This window comes from Trichoderma reesei (genome assembly GCF_000167675.1).
Source record: "Trichoderma reesei QM6a unplaced genomic scaffold TRIREscaffold_26, whole genome shotgun sequence".
In the NCBI taxonomy this organism is placed as follows: Eukaryota; Fungi; Ascomycota; class Sordariomycetes; order Hypocreales; family Hypocreaceae; genus Trichoderma; species Trichoderma reesei.
In genome coordinates this window covers 20,385-40,780 of record NW_006711173.1, presented here as the reverse complement: position 1 = coordinate 40,780, position 20,396 = coordinate 20,385, and the positions used below count along the sequence as shown (strand labels likewise).

Sequence of the window (20,396 nt, the reverse complement as noted above, 5' to 3'; positions counted from 1 at the left end):
ATATTCACGGCAGCAATGTCAAATTTGAGCTCTGTTCATGTGAAAGCAAATGCAAGTAATTGATATTGTCTATCAGTTGCTCTATGCTTATGCGTCCTCGTCTCCCCGTCTAGAAGTGAAGCTGTTGGGTATAGGTTCAAATCATCAAATCATTCCAGTGCGCTCTCCTCCATAATCAAACACAAACGATTAGTCTTATAGTTGTCTGCGCCTTAAACGATTCTTTCAACAATTGTTCGTTATTCTCCTCCACTGATCCATTACACCTTGTTGGTCAGGAACTCGCCGATAAAAGACGTAATGTAGTCGGCCTTGCCCAGGGGCACGCCCTCCTTGCGCAGGATGTTGTAGGCGGTCGACAGGTGGAAGAAGATGTTGGGCAGAACATATCCGTTGACGTAGTTGGGGCCGCTCATGGCGAAGGTTCCCAGAGATCCCATGCCGACGTTAACGGTCTCGTTCTGGCGCTGGTTGATGACGTCCTTGCTGGCAGAGGCGAGGATCTCCTCAGCCTTTGCGATGCGGGCGTAGCAGTCGGCGTACGTCTCGATCTCGCCCTCCCAGGCGTGAGGCTCAGTGCCGGTCAGGCGGGCGACGAGCTTGGTCGTGGTGTCGGTGACCATCTTGACCTGGAAGGTCAGAGGCAGCATGTCGGGGTGGATGCGGGCGTTGAGGAGGCTGGCACCGTTGGGAGCAGCCTCGCCCTTCTTGAGAATGCTGGTGAGGGCCTTGAGGGCGTTCTGGGCCAGAGGCACGGTGGCGTCGTAGAGAGAGTAGCTCATGGTGGGCGGTTGGAGTTTGTGGTTGATGATGATGGTTCGGCTTTGGAAGAGCGGTTGTTTGTTTGGAGGTGCGTGTAAGTGTGAGTGTGAGTGTGTAGAGGATAGTTGTGGTCGATGTCTCTTGGTCTGGCTATGAACTCTGGTAAGAGAGCGGGAGTGGCCTTGGGTATATATAGACGAGAGTCTGGAGATCTGGATATATCTGGCACCTTCTGCAATTCTATATCCTCCACCTGCCATGGTTCGTACACGTACTCGTAGCCCCAAGTTGCACTTGCCAGAACCACTCTTGCCGCTGTATCAGGCACGCTCCTGGTGCAAGCAAGTACGGGTGTGCACGGCTGCCCAGTCGCTCCTCCTCTTTCGTCTCTTTCTCCGTCTCCATCTCCATCTCCATCTCCATCTCCATCTTCCAACTCCATCTTCCAACTCCGTCATTCGAGTCCAAACTCCGCCTCCTTACGACCTCATCCTCTACTCACGGAGCCAATGACAGGTGCAATTCCGTACTCCAAAACCAACGGCCTTCTCGTACCAAGCAAACGAGACGAATCATGACCCCTGCTTTCTCCTGTCTCTCCCAACAAGCCCCACGGAGAGGCTTCCCTAGCCACAGCTGAGTGCTGGAGCTGTTGCCGTGGCCCGCAAGGAGAATCGCTAGCTAACGACTGGATTACTAATTACCTAGAATCGAATCGAACCATTCGCCCCGGGTCAAACCAAGCGAGATGCCAATCGCAAACAACACGACTCAATGCGGTGGATCGCAGCCAAACGTGCTGCATGAACAAGCAGTTTCGTGTGCCTCGCCTTGCTCGGATCACGGGCTGCCGAGCCTGTGCGATGCGAGGCCGACGACCCGAAGGAGGGGGGCGGGAAATTTTGGCCATCTGGCCATCTGGAACTTTCGCACTGGAGATCCAAATCAGGCATTGACAGCCGGCAGGCAACGAACGAACGACTTGTGGTTCTCCGCACTCCCTGGCCTTGGCTGATCTGCCGTCTCTGTATTCCCACCGAGTGCCCTGGTGTCGCTTCCCGAAATGGACATTGCGGCTATTAGCAAGTCCCCAACATACGCTCGGGAGTCGGCTGCTCTGTCAGCACCGTATTCCTACGTTCGACGGTTGACAAATGGCTAGTCACGACGAATAGGGGCGTCGTCCAATACCATCCCGCGACGACTAGCTGAAGGATTCAGAGCTGTCACACCTGCACGATCCAAAGCACCCTGGTTACCAAGCAGATTATATATCAACCTGATGAGGACGTGAAGAAAACTTTTCTCAGCCTTGAAGGATTCGTGCTAGACCTCAGTTCAGAGCCTACACTGACACCTCATTAACAATCAACGACCATGATTGGAACATACAGTGAGCCGTCCTTCGTCAGCAGCTTGGTTTCACTCATCAGCAAGCGAAGATCACTTCAATATGACGTGGGAAATCTTTTGATAAAAAACGGTATTACAGGAAGCTGCTATCACGAATGACTCCAAGATGAGTTGTCATCTCATCATCCCCTTGCATGCTCTCGCTTTCGGGCTGCAGACCAACTCCCCCAGTGGTATGGAAAATTACCAGCAAACAAAGTTCCTCCCAAACAATCTGAGGAAAACGGACATCTACTCAATGCAGTCCCAAGGTCGCATTAAACCTCTCCACCACCGCCCTCGCTCCCGGCATGGCTGAACCATCTACGACCAGCTCCTCCAAGCCCATTGCTCGTCGGCCCTCGGTATTCGTCCACTCCCACAGCATCTTCTCTGTCGGGCGGCCGATGTGTTTTGACTCTCCTTCGCCGCCAGGGAAGTCTGGTCCCGGTGTGCCTTCACGAAAAGCCTGGCGCTGTCTGACGAGATATTCTGCATTGAGGTCTGTCACTGGGCATACGGGGATGTAGAGCACACTTGAATCAGATTGTCCCTTGTGAACCTTGTCGACGGCGTGAATGGCTAGAAGGCGGAAGAGTCAGCGTTTCGCACAAAGTGAGAAGGGCAAAGAAGCTCAAATAGGAGTTGGGGTTGAACACCTACTGTCGCAATGCCACGCCACGAAAGCCCCGGGCTTGATCTCGGGCACATGGGTCATGGTCCGGGAAAGCTCCAAGTGAGGATGGAGCTCATCGTTGAGCTCCTGCCCGTGCCCTGGATGAGCTCCTTGGAGGTCGCTGGTCATTTGATCACCAGCAGTAAATTCCCAGTTCTTCTCGTCGAGGAACGCACGCCCCTTTTTCGAGTTGTCAATCGGTCTAAAGAAAGGCCTCAGAAGAGTGTATGCCGTCGACATCATCAGGGGATACGTTAACAGAGTGCCCTCTTCTGGCCCTACTCGGCTCATGGAAACCCAGCCTTGCCAAGCTCTAAAGGCACTGCATGCGCCCAAGCCGTTGTACAGATTGTTGACGGCGTCCACTCTAGCGGCGGCGTCCCAGGCATCATACTGCTCCCATCTGCCTTCAAACACTTTGTCATAGACGTGGCCACGGCCGTATCCGTCCTTTTCCCAGCGCTCGACGCTGCCACCGTCAATGTGAGGTCCGAGTGCAAAGGCCGCATCGCCTGGCTGGCGGATACGGAGCCTGTCGGCATAAGACAGCGGGACGTCAAGGGAAATGCGAGCATCGCCTGATGGCGACCACCAGAACTCCGACATGAGGAATCTTTGCAGTTTCAGCATGGAAGGGTGTGAGCGAGCCTTGATCTGCGACTCGGACCAATACAGCTCATACACCTGCGGATCGTGAGGGGGGAAGGCTATTTCGGGCGTCAGTATTCTCGCGAGAAGCCATGGCTTCTAGTTCCTGAGCCTCACCTCTTGTCTGTGGGTTTTTCCTGACATATTCCTCGATGCAAGTCTTGTATCCCCGCGCCTCCCGCTCTGGGATTACACCATGTACGACTACCACACCCCTCTTGAGAATCTCCCCCTTGACACTCTTATCCAGTCCGTTGTCAAGATCAGCAAAGTTGATCTGCGGAATGACTTCAGGGCCTTTTCGCGCAATGACTTCATTCTCCCTCTGCAGTTCATGCAACAGCCTCTGCCAGCTGAGGACAATCTCCTTCTCCCGCCCCCTGACCAGCTCTAGCTTGAGTTGTCTGAACCGATCTGGCAGCGGCGTTTGTTCCGCCCCGGACAGCGAAACAAACGAGTCTGAGATGTCGCCCTGCCTCTTGGGCGCCGGTTTTGGAGTGTGCACCGTCGCAAGGCAGCGGCGCAGGGTGGGCGAGGCTCTCGCGAAGCGTGAGCGCAGCATATTGGTGTCGTGTAGTGAGGCTCCCACCCGCGAAGACAAGATGATTCACAAGTGTCAGCACAAGGCAACGATGCGAAGCGGCACACAACTCTGAATCGAAGATTAAGTCAAAATCGCCATCCGAGGGAACATAATCATCAGACTATTTATCATGCCAACGACTTGGAGGCGCACGGGGCTGCTGTTTTGGGACGTTCCGCGCCCCGCCTCAGCCACGTAAACCTAAATCTCCCCGGCACGAGGACGATAGTCGCTGTCGTTGGGACCTTTGTTTTTTTAATCTCTGATCATGGCCTGATCGAGATTGTCAAAGGCCCAGAGGCGGCGGAATGCGGTCTTGCGGTATTGGGGCAGGTGAGACACTGTCTGAGATGGGTATCAAACCTGATATCCACACCAAAACGAGCCCTGTCGTTGAGTGTGCACAACACAAGCAAGCCGTGGCCAGCTTTTGACCCCTAACAACTTTCTTCTTTAGCTCCCAACTCTAACTCATCAGTTCCGGAACGTTGCAAAGCCATTGATATCCGTAAGCGGTGTTAGATACGACGGAGTGTCCCGCCTGGGAGGTGATACCGCCCCCCTTTTCCTCATCCTTTCACAGTCACCATGCCTCATGACCGTGTAACGAAGCTTCCTTCCGGCCGACGCGGCCTCCTCCCACTTTTGATCACATGAGTGCTTCCTCCTAACCCGAAACCCCAAGGCCATCGAATCAATCAGAGGGCAACGGCGGGAGAAGAGGAAAGCATCCCGAAAGGGGGGGGTCACTGCACAAGATGACGAGCTATCAACTTTTACATGGCGTCATTTGTGTAAGACCATTGGCTTGCCGCAGAAAGCAAAGCCAGGAGCACAAAATGACCTGCCTCATCGTCTATCTATAGGGCGAGCACCTGATCACATGGTGACAGCCGATGCCTGTCTTGCCAGACCAGACGATATAGGCTAAAGAGTAGAGGTTCCATCCGTTCGGCGATGAGATTTTAGAAAGTTCGATGCTCCTGCGTGTGTCCAACATGGATTCTGGCCAGATGAAGAGCTGTTGCTACCCCAATGGCTGGTATTCGGTCGGTTTTTGTGGGAAGATGTGCCAGGGAGGTGGGTTTTCAGCTCAGCTGCAGAGCATGGTGGTTCGGATGGTTTGCCGTTCCAGGTCTCACAGACTAGAGAAGACTGCATCCCGTTACGATCATGATGAAGTACAAGCATTGATGAGACCATGATATATCGTTTATCACAATAAGATCAACTCTTCGGTTCGTGGTACTATTTCTCCGTCTCAGCAATCTACATCCGTCCTCCTTAGAGCAGCCTCTCCACAACACACTCTATCCCCCTACCGTCAAATCCTCTCACCAATCATCATACCATATCCAAGCTTATCTCAACCCATGGACCAGAATCCTCTGACCCAAAAAAGGGCACATCACCGAGTAAAGTAATAAACCCAGATAAAACACGTCGTAATACTTTCTATGTATGTCCCAGGTACCAACGCTTTACATCATCCCCCACGGCAAAATTAAGCGTAGGAGAATATCATCGGAGTAATTTCCATGTCTCTGTATCCTTTCCTCCCCCCCGGCATGTCTCCTTTAGGCAAATCCGCTTTCCTCCACACAACTCCCCGGTCCCCACTTCCCCGAAACCAATTTCTCGCCTTTTCTCGGATTGAACTTCTTGTTGATTCAAGTCTATCTTGTCGCACGCCATTTGTTTTTTTAGGGGGGGGATTTTATATATAGGCTAATGGCTTCTTTTTTTCTTTATAAAACATATTGTTATCGGGATTTTGTTTGTGAATTGAATCCCTGTTCGTGCGTGCGGAGGTCTTGCATCCTGGTCGTCTTAAACTATATAACTCTATGTGTGTATCACTCGTACCTTGGTCTAAAAGGAATGGCATGGAGGCTCGTTCGTCTATATCTCACTTACACGGCATGAAGCCTCCTCTCCGCCTCTCCTGTAAAACACTTGCTGAAAGTGCTGCATTCCTCACACACCGAATTTCCCACGATAATAGAGCCACCTGTTCCAGAAAGCTAAGAAATACAGCATCTTCTCGTAGGTATTCAAGAACCGTCACTGACGGAATAGCCCAAGCCTTTGTCCAGAATAGCCAAAAGAAAAAAGCACCTCGTCAAACGGCATAAGATCGAGCCGGAGAGGACCAGAATCATTTCATCAAGAGAACAAACAAGGATTACACCAGCACCAAAAAAACGCAAAGCTTCCCATGATATTGTACCTATCCACGGCCCTCAATCAATGTCAACTTGTTCAAGCCTCTTCTTCTCTTCTGTGCTCTTCCCTGCTCTGTTCTGCTTTCCCTCCCCTTGCATTTTGTTTCCCCTCGGGCCAAGCATAGACCAAACTGCCAACTACTACTGCTGAAGAATCCAACAATACCCAAGAAGAAATGCGGCGAGACTAAACAAGTGCAGAGGACTTGCATGTGATACATATGAAATATGTGTGATCGGAAGGGGGGTAGCATGAAGAAGGGTTCATGACAACAATTCCTCCAGCGCGCAAAAGAGTAAACCAAGGGCCCCCCCCATCCACCAAATGGAAAGCATCAAGGTGCCAGCTTCGTGTCCTTGTTTCCCCCCTTTTTTTTTGGATTTCTTGCAAGAAAAGAAAAAAAAATCCTCCCCAATGTGCGTCCCTAAACAAAAACAGCATCGTGTCCGTACACCGATCCCTCTCTACTCTCCAAGGCATAACAGGTATCCGTAATGTACAAACAAAGATAGGCGCTCTCGTCAAAATGAAATAGAATAAAGTGTATGATGTCAACAAGAAACAATAGAGGAGGCTGATGCAGAAGAAGAAGAAGAAGAAAAAGGGGCAAAGGAACAACGAAAAAAACAAGCTCCGGGCAGCTTTAGTCGGCGTCGGCGTTTGCGCGCCTCACCTTCTCCCTCAGATCCCGGTTTTCGTTCTCGAGGCCACCGAGCCGCTGCCTTGCCGCCTGCCTGTCCTGGTTGCGCCCTTCCCGCTCCATCTTCAGCTTGTACTCCATGTCCCGGAGCCGCAGCAGCCAGCGATTGTCGTTGGCCGAGCCGTCGGCACTCGACGCGTCCAAGAGGCCCAGTCCCGCCGTTCTAGAAGACGACACCGGGATCCCGGAAGTGGACGGCGGACGCGCGGCGGATGAACCCCTGCTCTTAGAGTTGCGATCGCCTGGACCACGGGCAGCCGATGGCGAGACGGCGCCCCCGTCAGAGCCGGCCCCGGGAACTTGGTGGGCCGCGCGAGCACGAACATCATTAGCAGTCCTCAGCGTGGCATTCTCCACCTTGAGCTGGCGGTATGCCTCCTCGAGGCGCAGCATCCTGCTCGACACCTCCTGATGGCCCAGCGAGCCGGTGGCGATTGAATTGCGGACCATGGTCTCCAGCCGGTCCAGCTTCTTAATTCGCGCGTCCAGGTTGTTCTCGAGAGCCTGGTACTCGCGGTAGAGATCCTTCTCCACAGACTTGATCTTGGTCTGCAGAGCGGCAAACATACCCTCGATGGTCTTGACGGCAGCCAGGAGATTCTTGGAGAATCCTGGCAGGCGACTCGCTATGACTTCCAGCGTCGGCACCACTTGCCGGTCCACGAGGGTATTGTTGTTAGCCCACTCCCGGCCGCAGAGCGAGCTCAGCTTGTGCCACAGAAGGAGAAGAAGCTCGTTCCTCTCCAGCAGCTGCTCGCGGGCCGTCTGCTCCAGCATGGCCAGCTTACGGCGATCCTGGCCTCTCGTGGCTTCCAGCTCGCTAATGCGGACATCTTGCGTGCTCGCCGTGCGGGTGAGGTGCTGGTGTGTCTTTTGGAAAGACTCGAACTGAGACTTGGTGTTGCGATGGGCAACGCGCTCCTTTTCCAGCAGCTCGGTGATTTTGCGAGTCTCCAGAGCGTGTGACTCCATAAGCGAGTCACGCTGCTTGATGATGCGGTCCTTTTCAACCAATGCCGCTTTGGAGGTATCGAGTTCGCGAACGGTATTCTCGAGCTCGCGCTGCATACGCGCAATAGACTTGTGAAGAAAAAGAAAACACGTGTTAGCAAGAAGATCAAAACCAGCTGCCAGTGTGATATCCGGGACCTACCTTGAGCAGCGAAGAACGGGTGCCGTTGAGGTCACCCAATGCCTCCCTCAGGTTATTCTCCAGCTCCAGCAGCCTCTCCTTCCACTCCGTTGCCTCGACCTCGCGGGACGACAGGCTCTTGCGCAGCCGCTTGACCTCGTCCTTGGCGTTGGCATTCTCGCGCTGAAGGTTGGCAAAAATTTGCTGCACATCTGCGTCCTTCTTAGTGGTCACATCCTCCCACTGTGCGCGCTCTTCTTGCATCCGGTTCTCCAGCTCCTTGACCCGCTCCTTTTCGTCCTCCAGGCCCCTCTGCGTGTTGGAGAGGGCGGCCTCGAGGTCGCCGATGCGTATCTTGTCTGCCTCCTGCTCTTCCCGGAGGAAGGAGATCTCGCCCTGGGACGACTCCTGCTGGACAGAGAGACGCTGGTTCTTTTCGTTGGCCTCGAGGAGCTTCTGCTCCAGCTCCTCCAGCTCCTTGTTGGACGTTTCCTGTTCCTGCTGCATGTGCTGAATCCGGTGGGTTAGATTGGCCTGCTCCTCCTCAAGCCGTTGGATGTGCTGAAGCTTCTGGTCTTGCTCGTCCTCCAGGCTGAGGAGGGCTTCGCTCATCTGCCGCATCTCCTTTTGCAAACTGTCAAAGTTTTCGGATCTGTCGCGCAGTTCAATGTTGAGCTTCTCGATTTCGGCGTCCAATAGGTCGATCTCTCCCTGTGCTTCCGCCCTAAGAGCCTCCATCTCAGCCTCAAGCGCTTGCTCGGCGACCAAGGCTTCGTCGCGCTCTTGCTGCAAGGCGACGAGATCCTTGCCCATATTCTCAACCTCTTCCTGCAAGGCCAAGATATTCTCCTCTGCTATGCGCTTCTCGTGAGAGAGCTCCTCCAGATCGCCCAGACATCTGTCCAACGTGCCTCTCAGGTCCTGATTCTCCAACATGGCCTTGTTGTATTTGTCGCGTGTCTCGGCGATCTGGTTCTCCAGCTCTTCGCGCTCTGCCTCGTCCTCCGCCGTCAGCTGTCTCGTCCGAACACTGCCTCGCGAGCCCGGCCTGTCGTGGCCGCCGGCACGCGATGCAGATCGTTCCAAGAGGCTATCAATGGTAGAGGGTGCAGGGCCGCCGCGCCGCTGGGCCATCTTGAGGTCCTCGATTTCCTGGTACAGGCGCTCCTTTTCGCGGTTTCTGGAAGTCAGCATCGAGGTCTGGGCCCCAACCTCACGCCGAAGCTCGGCATTCTCGTGCCGCAGCTGCTCGCTCTCCCGGCGCAACTCGTCGACCAAGGTGCTAGCGGCGCTGAAGTTAGCATGCGATCCGTCGACGTCGCCAGAGACGCTGGACATGGGCCGACCCGGTGAGGCGTTGCGATCCCGCGGCTTCTTGGTTATGTTGTAAATGTTGGTCGTATGGTGCATCATCCCCGAGCCGGCGCCAGACATCTCCTTCTTGAGGCGGAAGACTTCGTCCCGCAGCTTCCTGTTGTCCTCGTCCGCCTGCTCTCTGCGCGCAGTCTCCTGCTCCAACAAGTCCTTCCAGACATCCGCCTCCTCCTGGCGTCCGTAAGCGTCTCCTGACCGTTCGCCGAGAGTCTTGACGATATCCGACAGCTTCTTCTTCTCCGACTCCCTATCCATCGTCTCGCTCCGGAGCCTTTCAATCTCTGTGGCATACGTTTCGACACGCTCCCGCAAAAACATGAGCTCCTCTTCCCGCTCTTGCGCCTCCTCATTGTACATCTTGGCTGTCTGGTCGGTCGAGGAGGCAGCGCTCCGCGCGGTGCTCGGCCTCTCTTCGTCTTCCTTCTCCTTCTTTTCCAGTTCCTTGACTCGTTTCCGCAGGATCTTGTTGTCGCGCGTTGTTATCGCGAGATTCGTTCTCAGCTCGACGTTCTCGGATATCATCTCCTTGAGGCCTTCTTCCGAGAGGGTGTCGAGCCGTTTGCTGAGGAACATGACCTTCAGCTTCAGGTCAAAGTTCTCCTTCGATAGTCTCTCAATCGTGCTGCTCTGTTCCTTCAGAGTCCAGTTCTGATTGCCCCCCTTGCCCGTAGCCTTGGCGCTGTTGACTGCAGTGGCGTTCGAGATGGACATCCGAGGAGTTTGTAGGCCATTTTCGAACTTGAACTCCTTCGCTACAGAATCCGGGACGTGGACGTTCTTAACGTGCTGGGCGATGACGGTATCCGTGGGAGCGGTGTTCATGCTGTCTTTGGCCTTGGGCGTCACCATCCTATAGTTGTTGTCCCTTCCCCTGGTGGGAGTGTCCACTTCTGCCAGCGGCTCTAGCTGACGTGTGTTGTCACCAAACTCGTCCGTGCCCATGCCAGAAGTCATGCTGCCCGTACTTATTGAGCGCAGCAGCAGGTTCGAGGGAGCTCGAGACATGCCCGTGTTGGGCACCGCTCCGCCAGAATGTAACGCATAGTCCAGTCCCAACCCTACGGTTCCCACGGTAGCATCACTGTCTTCCTGCGATTCGGGATTGGTGATGAAGGAGGAGGTCGAGGATCGCGAGCTGCTGAAGCGGTTGCTGCGAACGTATTTGGGGCGCCTGTTGCGCAGGGCATGCCCAGGACTGCCGCTCGCGTCGAATGGCTCCGCGGCCTGCTGAGCATGGCGAAACGAGGAAGCGGAAGAGTCCTGGCCACCGGCGCCAGATCCGCCAGCGCCATCCTGCCCATTCCTGCCGCGCTCCTCCTGTGCCCCCACCCTGGGGGTGTTCTGGTTGTTCTGAGCAGCGTTTGTGGCACGATTAATGGACCGAGCGGCTGCCGCCGCAGCGGGCGAGGAATCGAAATCTTCGAGGTTGGAAGTGGTGTTGCTCGCTCTGGTTAAGTCGTCTTCGGAATCGGGGTGAAAGTCGAACTGGTGCGTGTAGTCCTGCTCCGCCTTGTAGCTCGACTCGTATCGCGGCTCTGGCCTGGACTGCGACGACTTGGCCCGGTCCTCGGGCTGGGCAGAGCTCTTGGCGGGCTGAGCAGGCCGTTTCGCGGGCAGGTCGAAAACGAAGCTGTCGTCAGCAGTTGCGCCGGCAGTCGCAGGGGCGGTCGGGATCGGGGACAAGGTCGGCAGGAAGCTCGACTCGACATCGTCAAAGTGCTGTTGGGCCGCGTCCTCCGAGAGGGTCTCGTCCGCGTTGAGCGTCGGCTCCAGCGCCGTCGTCTCGAAGTAGCTCTGCTCTCCCGGCAGCGCAGGCGAGTTGCCGCCGCCGGCTCTGGGCCGAGACGAGGACGAAGAAGACGCAGTCCGCGCCGCCTCCGGGGAGAGCTTGCTGCCCGGTGGTTTAGGGGCTAACGATGCGTGCTTGGGGGGCGCCGGCGCATTCTCCTGCTGTGGCGAGCGCGAGCTGCTGGTCGCCGTCGTCGAGCGCTCAGCTGCTGGAGCGGTGCCCGGGCCGCCATTCTCGGTCTGGGCGCGACTGGACGAGGAGGAGCGAAAGTCGGGCTCCTGGGCGGTGTTCTCATCCACGCCAGCCATGGTGCATCTTGGGGCTATCCTCTGTTTCGGCCGGGGAGGGTTGGAGAGAAGCGCGAGAGCGTTGAACCTCAGCCGTGGGCGCGAATCCAATGGAGGAAGGCAAGCGGTGGTGAGCAGAGGGGGCGGAGAGAGAGGAGGGAGGAGGTCAAAGTGGTGCCAGCTTGATGCGAGCTCGAGCCTCGTCCAGAGCCTGACGGAGCAGTTGAGCCAGAATCACTGGAATCCCACCTCAACCAGAGGGCACGAATTGCTAGTACCTAGCCCGTGCTAGGTACCTGCTATGGTACATAGGTACCCTGGGCGCCTGCAGCTCAGTGCTTGCACGCGCTAGAGCCGCGGAAGCCAGTGGGATTCTAGAGAGGCCGATTAGGGGCTGGGCTGGCCTGTCATTGAAAGGGGGGCCCCCGCAGAGCCTGGAATAGGCGGTAAGGCTCTCGAACCCAATCTGGACGCCATTTGATTGGATTCAATTTGACCTCATTTGACTTCATTTGCCTTGATCCCACCACCGTATTGAAATGCTGCTGTAGACCTAGTCTTGTCACTTTGCTTTGCCGTATTACTTGGCAGCCTTCTCGTGTCTGCAGAAAAGCGTGTCTTTGCCTCGATCTGGTTCGGACTGTGTAATTTCTGGATTATCATTTATCACAAAGGTTCGATATATCAGAGTACCTACATACAATGGTGATGTCAAATTACACGGAGCAGGAGCAGAAGAGAACAAGAACAAGAAGAAGACAAGAAGAAGAAGACAAGAAAGAGGAGGTGAAGAAGGAGGAGGAGGAGGAGGAAAAGAGAGAGGAAGAAATAATCTCTCGAGAGTTTGTCAGGAGGCATCAAGAAGAAGAATAAAGGAAGAATAAACCGTCATGCCAGTGTAGGTAACAGAAAAAGAAAATGCTGGATTGGTACTGCAACATGAATCCCCTAAAAAAGTCCTGCCACTCTCTTTACCAGGTATCAATTGTCAAATCGCCTGTCGTCCGCCAGTTTTCGTTACAAACAGACCTTCACCGTAATTTACTTTCGTTGCCGATATGGAGAAGCGTACAAACGACTTCCACGCCAAACGCCGCAGGCCTATCCAAGTCCCAAACTGTTCCAACTCATGCATCGTCACACTCGATTATTGCGAGAGGAAAAAAAAATATAAAGGTAAATGAAGAAGAAACGTAAAATGGGTGGTAGGAGAGAGGAGAAGAAGAAAGAGAAAAATTGGGGATGATGGTAGAATGGTGAAGAGAAAAAGGAGGATGTGAAGTCATTACCACCACCATTTCCACGTCTTCTCCAGTGACGGATCTTTCAGCACGTCGTCTACCCAGCCAAGGCTTTCTCTCTTGTCGTCGAGTAGTCGAGCATACTCAAACAGGAGCCTCAGCACATAGATCTGCATGTCCTCTTTGCGTAAGACCTTCTCGGCCCATTCCTTGCCCTCGGTAGCAATCTTCTCCGCAACACGGTCGTGGCCGTTGCGCCCCTCGTACCCGAGGAAGTACTCCATGATGCCGTAGTAGTCGAGGAAGCGGCTGTCCATGGGGACAAAGTGCTTCCACGCAACCAGGCGGCTATCGTGCCACTCATGCCAGATGGTGGCCTTGATGGGCAGCGAGGTGGACCGCAAGAAACCGAGGTAGCGCCCAGAAAAGGAATTTCCGTCAATGTCCGGAATGAACTTGTTATCGAACTGCTCCGCCATCTTCATTCCCTTAGTCGGCTTGAAGTAGTGGCCTGTGTAGTTGCACTTTCCGTTTTGCGGAGGCGTGCAGCTGAGATCCGTGAAGCTGATGTTGGCCCACGAGTTGATCCACTCGCCGAGCTTGCCGTCCTTTTGAGCTTGGATGTTGTATTCCTCGCTTGGTGGCAGCGCAAAGTTCTCCGGCTTCTCTCCTTTTTCCACTCGCGCGACGGTCGTGCCATTGCTCATGGCGACGAATCGGTGGCGCTGGAATCCACGCCAGTTGCTCGCGGTGTTCTGGCCTCCCGTTGCGACACCGCGCCAGATGGCCTTGTTGTGCTTTTCGGCCCAGGGGATGCCATGGTTGTCGCCGCCCGTGAAGCGCTCCTCCTCGTTCCAGTACATGGGTGCAGGCAGCAAGATCTCGTTGTTGACTCCCAGTTTGGAGCCTCCAAACATGGGGAAGAGGACCTTGGAGGCAGAAGTAGACAGCGGCTCGATGAAGATGCCCTCCAAGGCCTGCAAGTCCGGCTGGTGGCAGATCTCGGTGGAGAGCGAAAAGTTGGAGACGTAGCCCTTGTACATGTGGGGTTCGGCGTATGTCAAGTTGATGTCGGGCGTCCGGTTTGCGGTTTGCACGAGTCCTACCGATCGGGCGAGGCTGTCGGGGGCACAGCCGCGTCGAGCGATGGCCCAGTACGGCTCTGTGGTGAGAAGCATTGTTAGTGTCCCAGTTGAGCAACAAGAGAGCAAGTAAAGGAAACCCCCGTCGCCGTCCCCACAGGGCGACCACAGAGTCACAAAGACGGGGCGACTTACTTGTCTTTTCCCAGTTCTTGGCGCGCGTCTTGATCTCGACATCCCCGGTACCCGGACGAGGCAGCTTCTGGAACTCGCGGATGGTGTCCTTGGCCTTGGGAATCTTGACCGTCTTGGACGCATTCTTCATGTACTCGGCCATCTCCTCCCAGGGAACAACCAGCCTGGGCTCGTCCATGGCGTTGAGTGCAATGTCCATATCCGGCAACAGGTGGTCGATGGTCTTGATCATCTTGAGCCAAATCTTGGTCCAGAAGAAGTCGCTTCGCGCAGTGGCATTACCGTCGCGGATGTTGATTGTCATCTCATAGTCCCACGATTCCTTGCGAATGACGGCCGGGTCAACGCCCCAGAAGGGCTGCAGGTCCTGGTAGATGCGGTCGAAGAAATCCTCGACGATGATTGCGTTCTTGGAGCGGGCAAACTCGAACCACTTGTCGAAGCCGGGCGGAGGGTGGCGGCCGCGGCGCTTGCGATAGGCCTGGGCAGCCTCTTCCACGGTGTTGGACTGCTTCGAGGTGAGCTCGGCAAACGTCATCTGGGCGTCGTACACCAGCTTGTCAATGGGGTGGTCGCTGCTGGTGGGAGGCTTGAGCGGGGGTAGCGAGTCGTGGATTGGCTCGTGGGCCGGTGTTGAGGTTCCCTGGGACAGCGGCGCCGTCGCGACAGGAGCCTTTGCGCCTCCCGGCGGGATGGCAGGGCCACTGTTGGCATTGGGGTTCGGATCTGTCGTTTGGTGCTCCGGCAGCGAATTGTCTGCTGGGAACGGCTGTGGTAGGCGCGAGATATCGGACGAGCTGCGGGTGAAGGTGTACAGGGCCAGCAGCAGGATGGCCGCCAAGACGCCGTACCGCACAAGGCCGGACGACCGCCGCATCGGAAATCCGGGCGACAGCATTTTCATGGTGGTCGTCGGTGTTGAGAAGCCTGCGATGCTATGTCCTGTTGCAAATGACGGTACCTGGTGCTGGGGGCAGACACGCGGCGTTGGGAGGTTTCGCCAAAGAGGTGACGAGCGTTGGCCGCGTGTGAAAGTTTTTTGCGCTGTGCGTCTTGTCTGTCTCGCTCCGCCGAATTTGACGCTCGACGACGAGGGGCAGTCGAGTTCGATGGAAGAGGATAGTAGGTAGGTATCCAAGAGAAGGGCGACGTCAACGCATCCGGGCGCCGAGGAAGCGCACGGAGTCCAGGAGAATTAAGGTTGAGGCTGTTTCGAGGATTGTTAACGAGCGACTAGACTCTCCGTCTCCGTCTGAGGTGGTCTGTCCCGGCGGGCAGGCTGCACACGGCACAGGTCAGTGCGAGGTGAGAGAGGTGAGGTCGAGTCTCAGGTAAGATGGGTGAGGCGTCTGGCGGGGATGGATTCGGGTCGCTCTGGAGTCGCTACAGCCGCCGCATCGCTTTCCGGCCTGGAGAGATTGGCAGCCCGCGAGAAGAGAGGCGATGGAAATGGATTGAAGAGTGTGGAAGTTGCAATTTGGCGCGGGAACCAAGGCCAGAGGCGGGCAAATTACTGCTCGGGCTGGTTACTGCTATGGATGGGATGGGGGACCAGACGCTACTGCTACTGCTACTGCTACTGGACCTTGAGTACATGTACTGTGCATGTACATTAGTACCCTACTGCCTACCTAAGTACTACTACCTAGGTCGACAGCCGTTGCTAGTAGCACTGGGCTGGCCACTCACTCACTCCAGTCACTCTACCTACCTTGCCTGGGACGCTTGCGGCAAGACTGGCCACATCGTCCATTGATTGATTCGCCAACCCCATCTCGCAGCGAGCCAAGCCTGGTGCCAAGACGACCCATGGCGCCTCTGTGACCCCTGGCCGGATTCCGCTGGTGCTCGCTAGCGGGTTGCGCTGGGCTCTGGCGGTGGCACCGGCTCTCAGTCTTCAGCGCTCTGATTAGTGGGTGCTGGCAGTGGCCACAGGCGCTGCGTGCGAGGAACCACCAGCCCATTGAGGCCATTTGATCCAACGATAAGGCTGCCCGCGCAATAAGGTAAGGTAGGTAGCCTGAGGTAGGTACCTTGCCAATGTCCACGCATAACCGAGAGAGCGCTGCTGCTAATGAAACACGAGCATGGATTTGATGGATGGATGGATGGATGGCTTGATTGCTGCTCGTTGAGGCCAGCCGGGCGGTGATCAGGTCAATCAAGCAAGGTAATCAGCACATGGGCATGCTTGTCAACATGCTCAGTGCATGCAGAGTCATACAGTACTGAGTACCTAGTCCACTGTTTATTAGCAAGCGAGCGGATGCCGCTCTCGAAGATAGTCTGGTCCAACTGCTAAAAGCTCCAATCCCATCCATGCTTCGACTCCAAGATGACTCGCTTGCATCACGTCACTAACATCTCGTCCATCACACACACACACACACACACACACTCCAAACTCCGCGAAGTCATATCTTGCCATTGCATTCCTTTTCTTCCCCTGCGGCTGATCGATTGCTTTATCTTGGAATCATTTCACACAAGGATGGCATACCTACACAACAGAGGTCGAGGCGAAGCAGCGTGCTGTGATACGCCTTGAAGAGGTGGCGAACAGAACACTGAAACGCGATGCCCTCTGGCTACCTACCCAGACTTCGTCAGTCCAAACAGACTGTGCGATGCTGCCCATCCCGCGGTCCGCTAATGAATGAGCTGACGATCGCTCCTCTCCCAGCCCCAGCTCACTTATTGCCAGCTCCACCCTGTGCGGTCTCGCCATGCTTGCTCCGGTTGAGCTGACTGGTTGAACTGGCACCTTTGCAACGGAAATCCTCGAGCGATTTAGCGGGTTGTGCGAGCACGCAAGAACGAGCGGACCAGGGCCACAAACAAGCTTGATAAGTAGGCGGTCGAGGCACGAAAACCAAGGGGGGGGGAGAACCTACCTAACCATTTTAAAATCCCTCCAATAGGCATCTATGAGAACAAGGACGAACATGCAGTGGTACAGAGCACATGCTCGCACCTGTCGAACACCGCGTTGTTTCCTCCGGCTCTCGAGGTATCAAGGCATCCGGAGCTTTTGCATCCAAGTTTCATCTGCCCTGAAGCTGCTTCATGTTACCTCGCGTCAACTCTCATCCGACTGCCGCACTCCGCTAGAGACAATGCCGGTGCTCTTTTCCCTCTCTCTAGCTCCTGTCCTTTGCAAGGAAGCTCCCTGTATCCGTGCGCGATAAGGTAGTCATACTAGTGGTACTAGTAATCTGTAGAGGCGGCAGAACATCCAATATCACCAATGCGATACTATGCACATGCTTTCATGCCGTCCTCGTCCCCACCCCTCTCAACCCAATTGTGTTCACCTTCTCGAGACACTCCAGATTACGGATAGGTCTGAGCTTATGGTATACTATTACAAGTATGTGAGCAGACACACATTCAATGTCTTGCTCCATCATGTCTTTACCTTTCCGAGTAACCGGTTTGCGGAGAACTGCATACGAGGCCGCATATGTAACCACGAGCACGACTAAGGTACGAACATATTGGAGCGACATCCTCAAGGAGCCAATCGAGCGCCCAAACATGCAAAATCAGGCAGCTCTCAATCGTGGGGGCATGTCATTGCCAATTTCGTCCCCTGTTCGGTTTTTTTTACGTGAGGGCTCTCCCAAAAGCAGGACCTCCCATCTAAAATTAAGAAAAGGAATAAGCTCTTTACCAAGACAGATCCGACGCCCCTCTGCTCGTTTTGTACACACAAGCCGGTGAGATTGCCCGGGCCACTGGTAGCGCACGGTGGATTATCGTAGCATTTCGGATGGGGTCAATTCGATGTTCGCAGCAATGAGTTAAAGTGGAATGTCCGATATGCCCAAAGAGGGACTGGCCTCTGCTGCTTGTTCCTTATGTATTAATCTTCCTGCGCAACCTGTCCTTTATTAATTAAGTAAAGCTGTAAAGCAGCTTTACAAATAGTGCAACTATAAGTAAGGCGGCTTCTAGCTTTACTTTATTAATAAGAAGATAAATTATGCTAAAATAAAGTTAAATAAAATCTTAAGTAGTAATTAGTTCTTTTTACTATTCTTACTGCTTTATAATATAGCTAGACTTTATTCCTTTAGTATTTTAAGTATTATAATAAGGTATTATAAAGTTATTATTTTAATATTATACTAGCTTATAAAAGAAATATATAAACCTTACTATAATACTTAATAATTACTATATAATACCTTAATTAAATTTAATATAACTTATATAGTTAAAAAGAGTAATACTTAAGCTTTTAAATAATATTAATTTTACTTTATAAAAAAGCGCTATAAGTAAATAGCATTATAAGTAAAAGTGCTATAAGCTAGCCTTTAATAAAGACTTTTAATAAGGCCTTTAAAAAGCCTTTAAAAGGTATTTATAAATTAAGTATTTAATTAATAAGAAATTTATATCTTAATTATATAACTTAATATAATACTTACCTTTACTTTACTTATAAGTTAGTATTATTTCTTTTATTTAATATACTTTTAATTTTACTTTTTATATAATACTATATATTTTTATACTTTTTTATACTTTCTTATATCCTTACTCCCTTTTTTATCTTTTTATTAATATATATTATTATTAAATTATTAAAAAAGGTTAGTTTAAGCTATTTTTATTAGCTATCTGCAGTAGTATACTTATATTAATTATTTAATAGCTTAATAAATTAATATTTTTAAGCTATAGTATTAATAGCTATAACTAGCCCTTCTTTACTTTTAATTTCTTTTAATAACTTAAAGCCTTTTAACCCTGCTTTAAAGCTAAATGCTTTTTAGCTTTATTAATATACTTATTATAAGGAATTTAAGCTAATAAATTAATTTCTATATTTTAAAAAGCTAAATAAGCTTATTAAGAAGTGCTTAGTATATTAATAATACTAATAATTAATAAGTATTATAAGCTATATATATTCTCTTTTTTTTTTTCCTTTTATATTAATACTTTACTTTTTAAATATATAACCTTATTTATTTAATTTTAATAATAGTAAAGCATTTTATAATAAATATCTAGTTTTTTAAGTAAGTAAAGTGCTATAATATTCTTTTATAGCCTTTTATTAAGTAAAGTAATATTTTATTATTATTACCCCCTTTTATACTGCGCTTTTTTAGCTTAAACTTAATAAAAATGCCTAGCCTTATTAGCTAAGCAGTAAGCTATATATTATTTTTTATAATATAGTTTTTTTATTATAAAGTAAACCTTAATAATACTTTTAAGCAGTAAGAAGCTTATTATAAGTAAAATTATATTTATTAATAGTATTAAGTTAATTATTATAATAGTATTATTCTTTTTTTAATATTTATAACTTCCTAGCTAATAATGCCTTATATATTATAGCTTATTAAGAATTTATTATAATATTTATTTTAATATTAATTTTTTAAAAAAGGCAGTTTATAATACCTTTAATACTTATAATAATTATAAAAAACTATTATAGCAGCTAGAAATAATAATATAAATAAAGACTATTTTATTTATTAAATCTACTTCTTACTTTAGCCTTACTTTAATTATAATTTTAATTTTAATACTTATACCTTTTATAATGCCTTTTATAATAATAATAATCTTAATAATTTCTTTTTAAATATAAATATCTTACCTTTTTTTAAGTATACTAGCTATTTAATATAAATCTTTACTACTTAAATTATTATAATAATACTTATTACTTCTCTTTTACCTCCCCCTTTTACTATAAATATTCCTTTTTAAGGCAACCTTAATAATATTACCTTATCTTTTTATAACTAAAGTCTAGTATATATTTAGTATATTAAGCTAAATTAAGCCTAAATAAAGTTTTATACTTAATACTAAATAAAGTAATTTAATTAAAAGCTTAAGGATAGTATATACTAGTACTATATTTATAAAGATTTAAAAAAAGCACTTAATAACTTATATTTCTTTTTTAATAATAATAATTTTAACTTTAGTAATATACTTATATACTTTTTTAAGCTTTTATAAGTTAAAGAAATACTTATTATTTATATTTATATTTATATATAAGTATATTAATATTATAAATAGCAGTATTATTATAAAGGCTATATTATTAACTTTTTTTAAAATACTAAAAGTATATATTTTTAATTACTTTTTTTACCTTTTAACTTAAATATAATTATTTTAAAGCTAGTAAATAAAACTATATAGCCTTATATAACTTACTAATTTTATTAAAACTTTTATATTTAATAATATGCCTTTTACTAATAGCTTTAGTTTTTTAAAAGTAACTATTTTAAATATTAAAATATTATTATTAATAAAAATTAA

At 50.5% G+C, this 20,396-nt stretch overlaps 5 protein-coding genes across 5 annotated transcripts; 1 reads left to right on the top strand and 4 right to left on the bottom strand.

Moving 5' to 3' along the window:
• Nucleotides 1-106: 106 nt before the first annotated feature.
• On the bottom strand, nt 107-839 carry TRIREDRAFT_81586 (uncharacterized protein). Its single transcript, XM_006968769.1, has one exon. It carries the CDS (start codon nt 780-782, stop codon nt 261-263), a length of 522 nt encoding a protein of 173 aa, XP_006968831.1. The 5' UTR covers nt 783-839; the 3' UTR covers nt 107-260.
• Nucleotides 840-2,410: 1,571 nt separating this feature from the next.
• Nucleotides 2,411-4,094, bottom strand: TRIREDRAFT_23228 (uncharacterized protein; the record flags this gene model as incomplete). Its single annotated transcript, XM_006968756.1, has 3 exons — nt 3,596-4,094; nt 2,818-3,537; nt 2,411-2,736 (listed from the first exon to the last, which is right to left on the bottom strand). The coding sequence occupies exons 1-3, from the start codon at nt 4,038-4,040 to the stop codon at nt 2,411-2,413; spliced, it is 1,491 nt and encodes a 496-aa protein (XP_006968818.1). The 5' UTR covers nt 4,041-4,094.
• A 2,836-nt stretch (nt 4,095-6,930) lies between these two features.
• On the bottom strand, nt 6,931-11,293 carry TRIREDRAFT_68850 (Hypothetical protein; the record flags this gene model as incomplete). Its single annotated transcript, XM_006968768.1, has 3 exons — nt 6,931-8,067; nt 8,141-10,934; nt 10,980-11,293. Coding segments are annotated over 3 exons (4,245 nt in total), but the record flags the coding sequence as incomplete, so codon positions are not given.
• Nucleotides 11,294-12,854: 1,561 nt separating this feature from the next.
• TRIREDRAFT_123740 (uncharacterized protein) lies at nt 12,855-14,991 on the bottom strand (the record flags this gene model as incomplete). Its single annotated transcript, XM_006968767.1, has 3 exons — nt 12,855-13,972; nt 14,088-14,676; nt 14,755-14,991. The coding sequence occupies 3 exons, from the start codon at nt 14,989-14,991 to the stop codon at nt 12,855-12,857; spliced, it is 1,944 nt and encodes a 647-aa protein (XP_006968829.1).
• A 2,504-nt stretch (nt 14,992-17,495) lies between these two features.
• On the top strand, nt 17,496-19,555 carry TRIREDRAFT_111318 (uncharacterized protein; the record flags this gene model as incomplete). Its single annotated transcript, XM_006968818.1, has 8 exons — nt 17,496-17,573; nt 18,148-18,165; nt 18,307-18,315; nt 19,113-19,120; nt 19,152-19,167; nt 19,247-19,253; nt 19,300-19,324; nt 19,549-19,555. The coding sequence occupies 8 exons, from the start codon at nt 17,496-17,498 to the stop codon at nt 19,553-19,555; spliced, it is 168 nt and encodes a 55-aa protein (XP_006968880.1).
• Between the last annotated feature and the right edge of the window lie 841 nt (nt 19,556-20,396).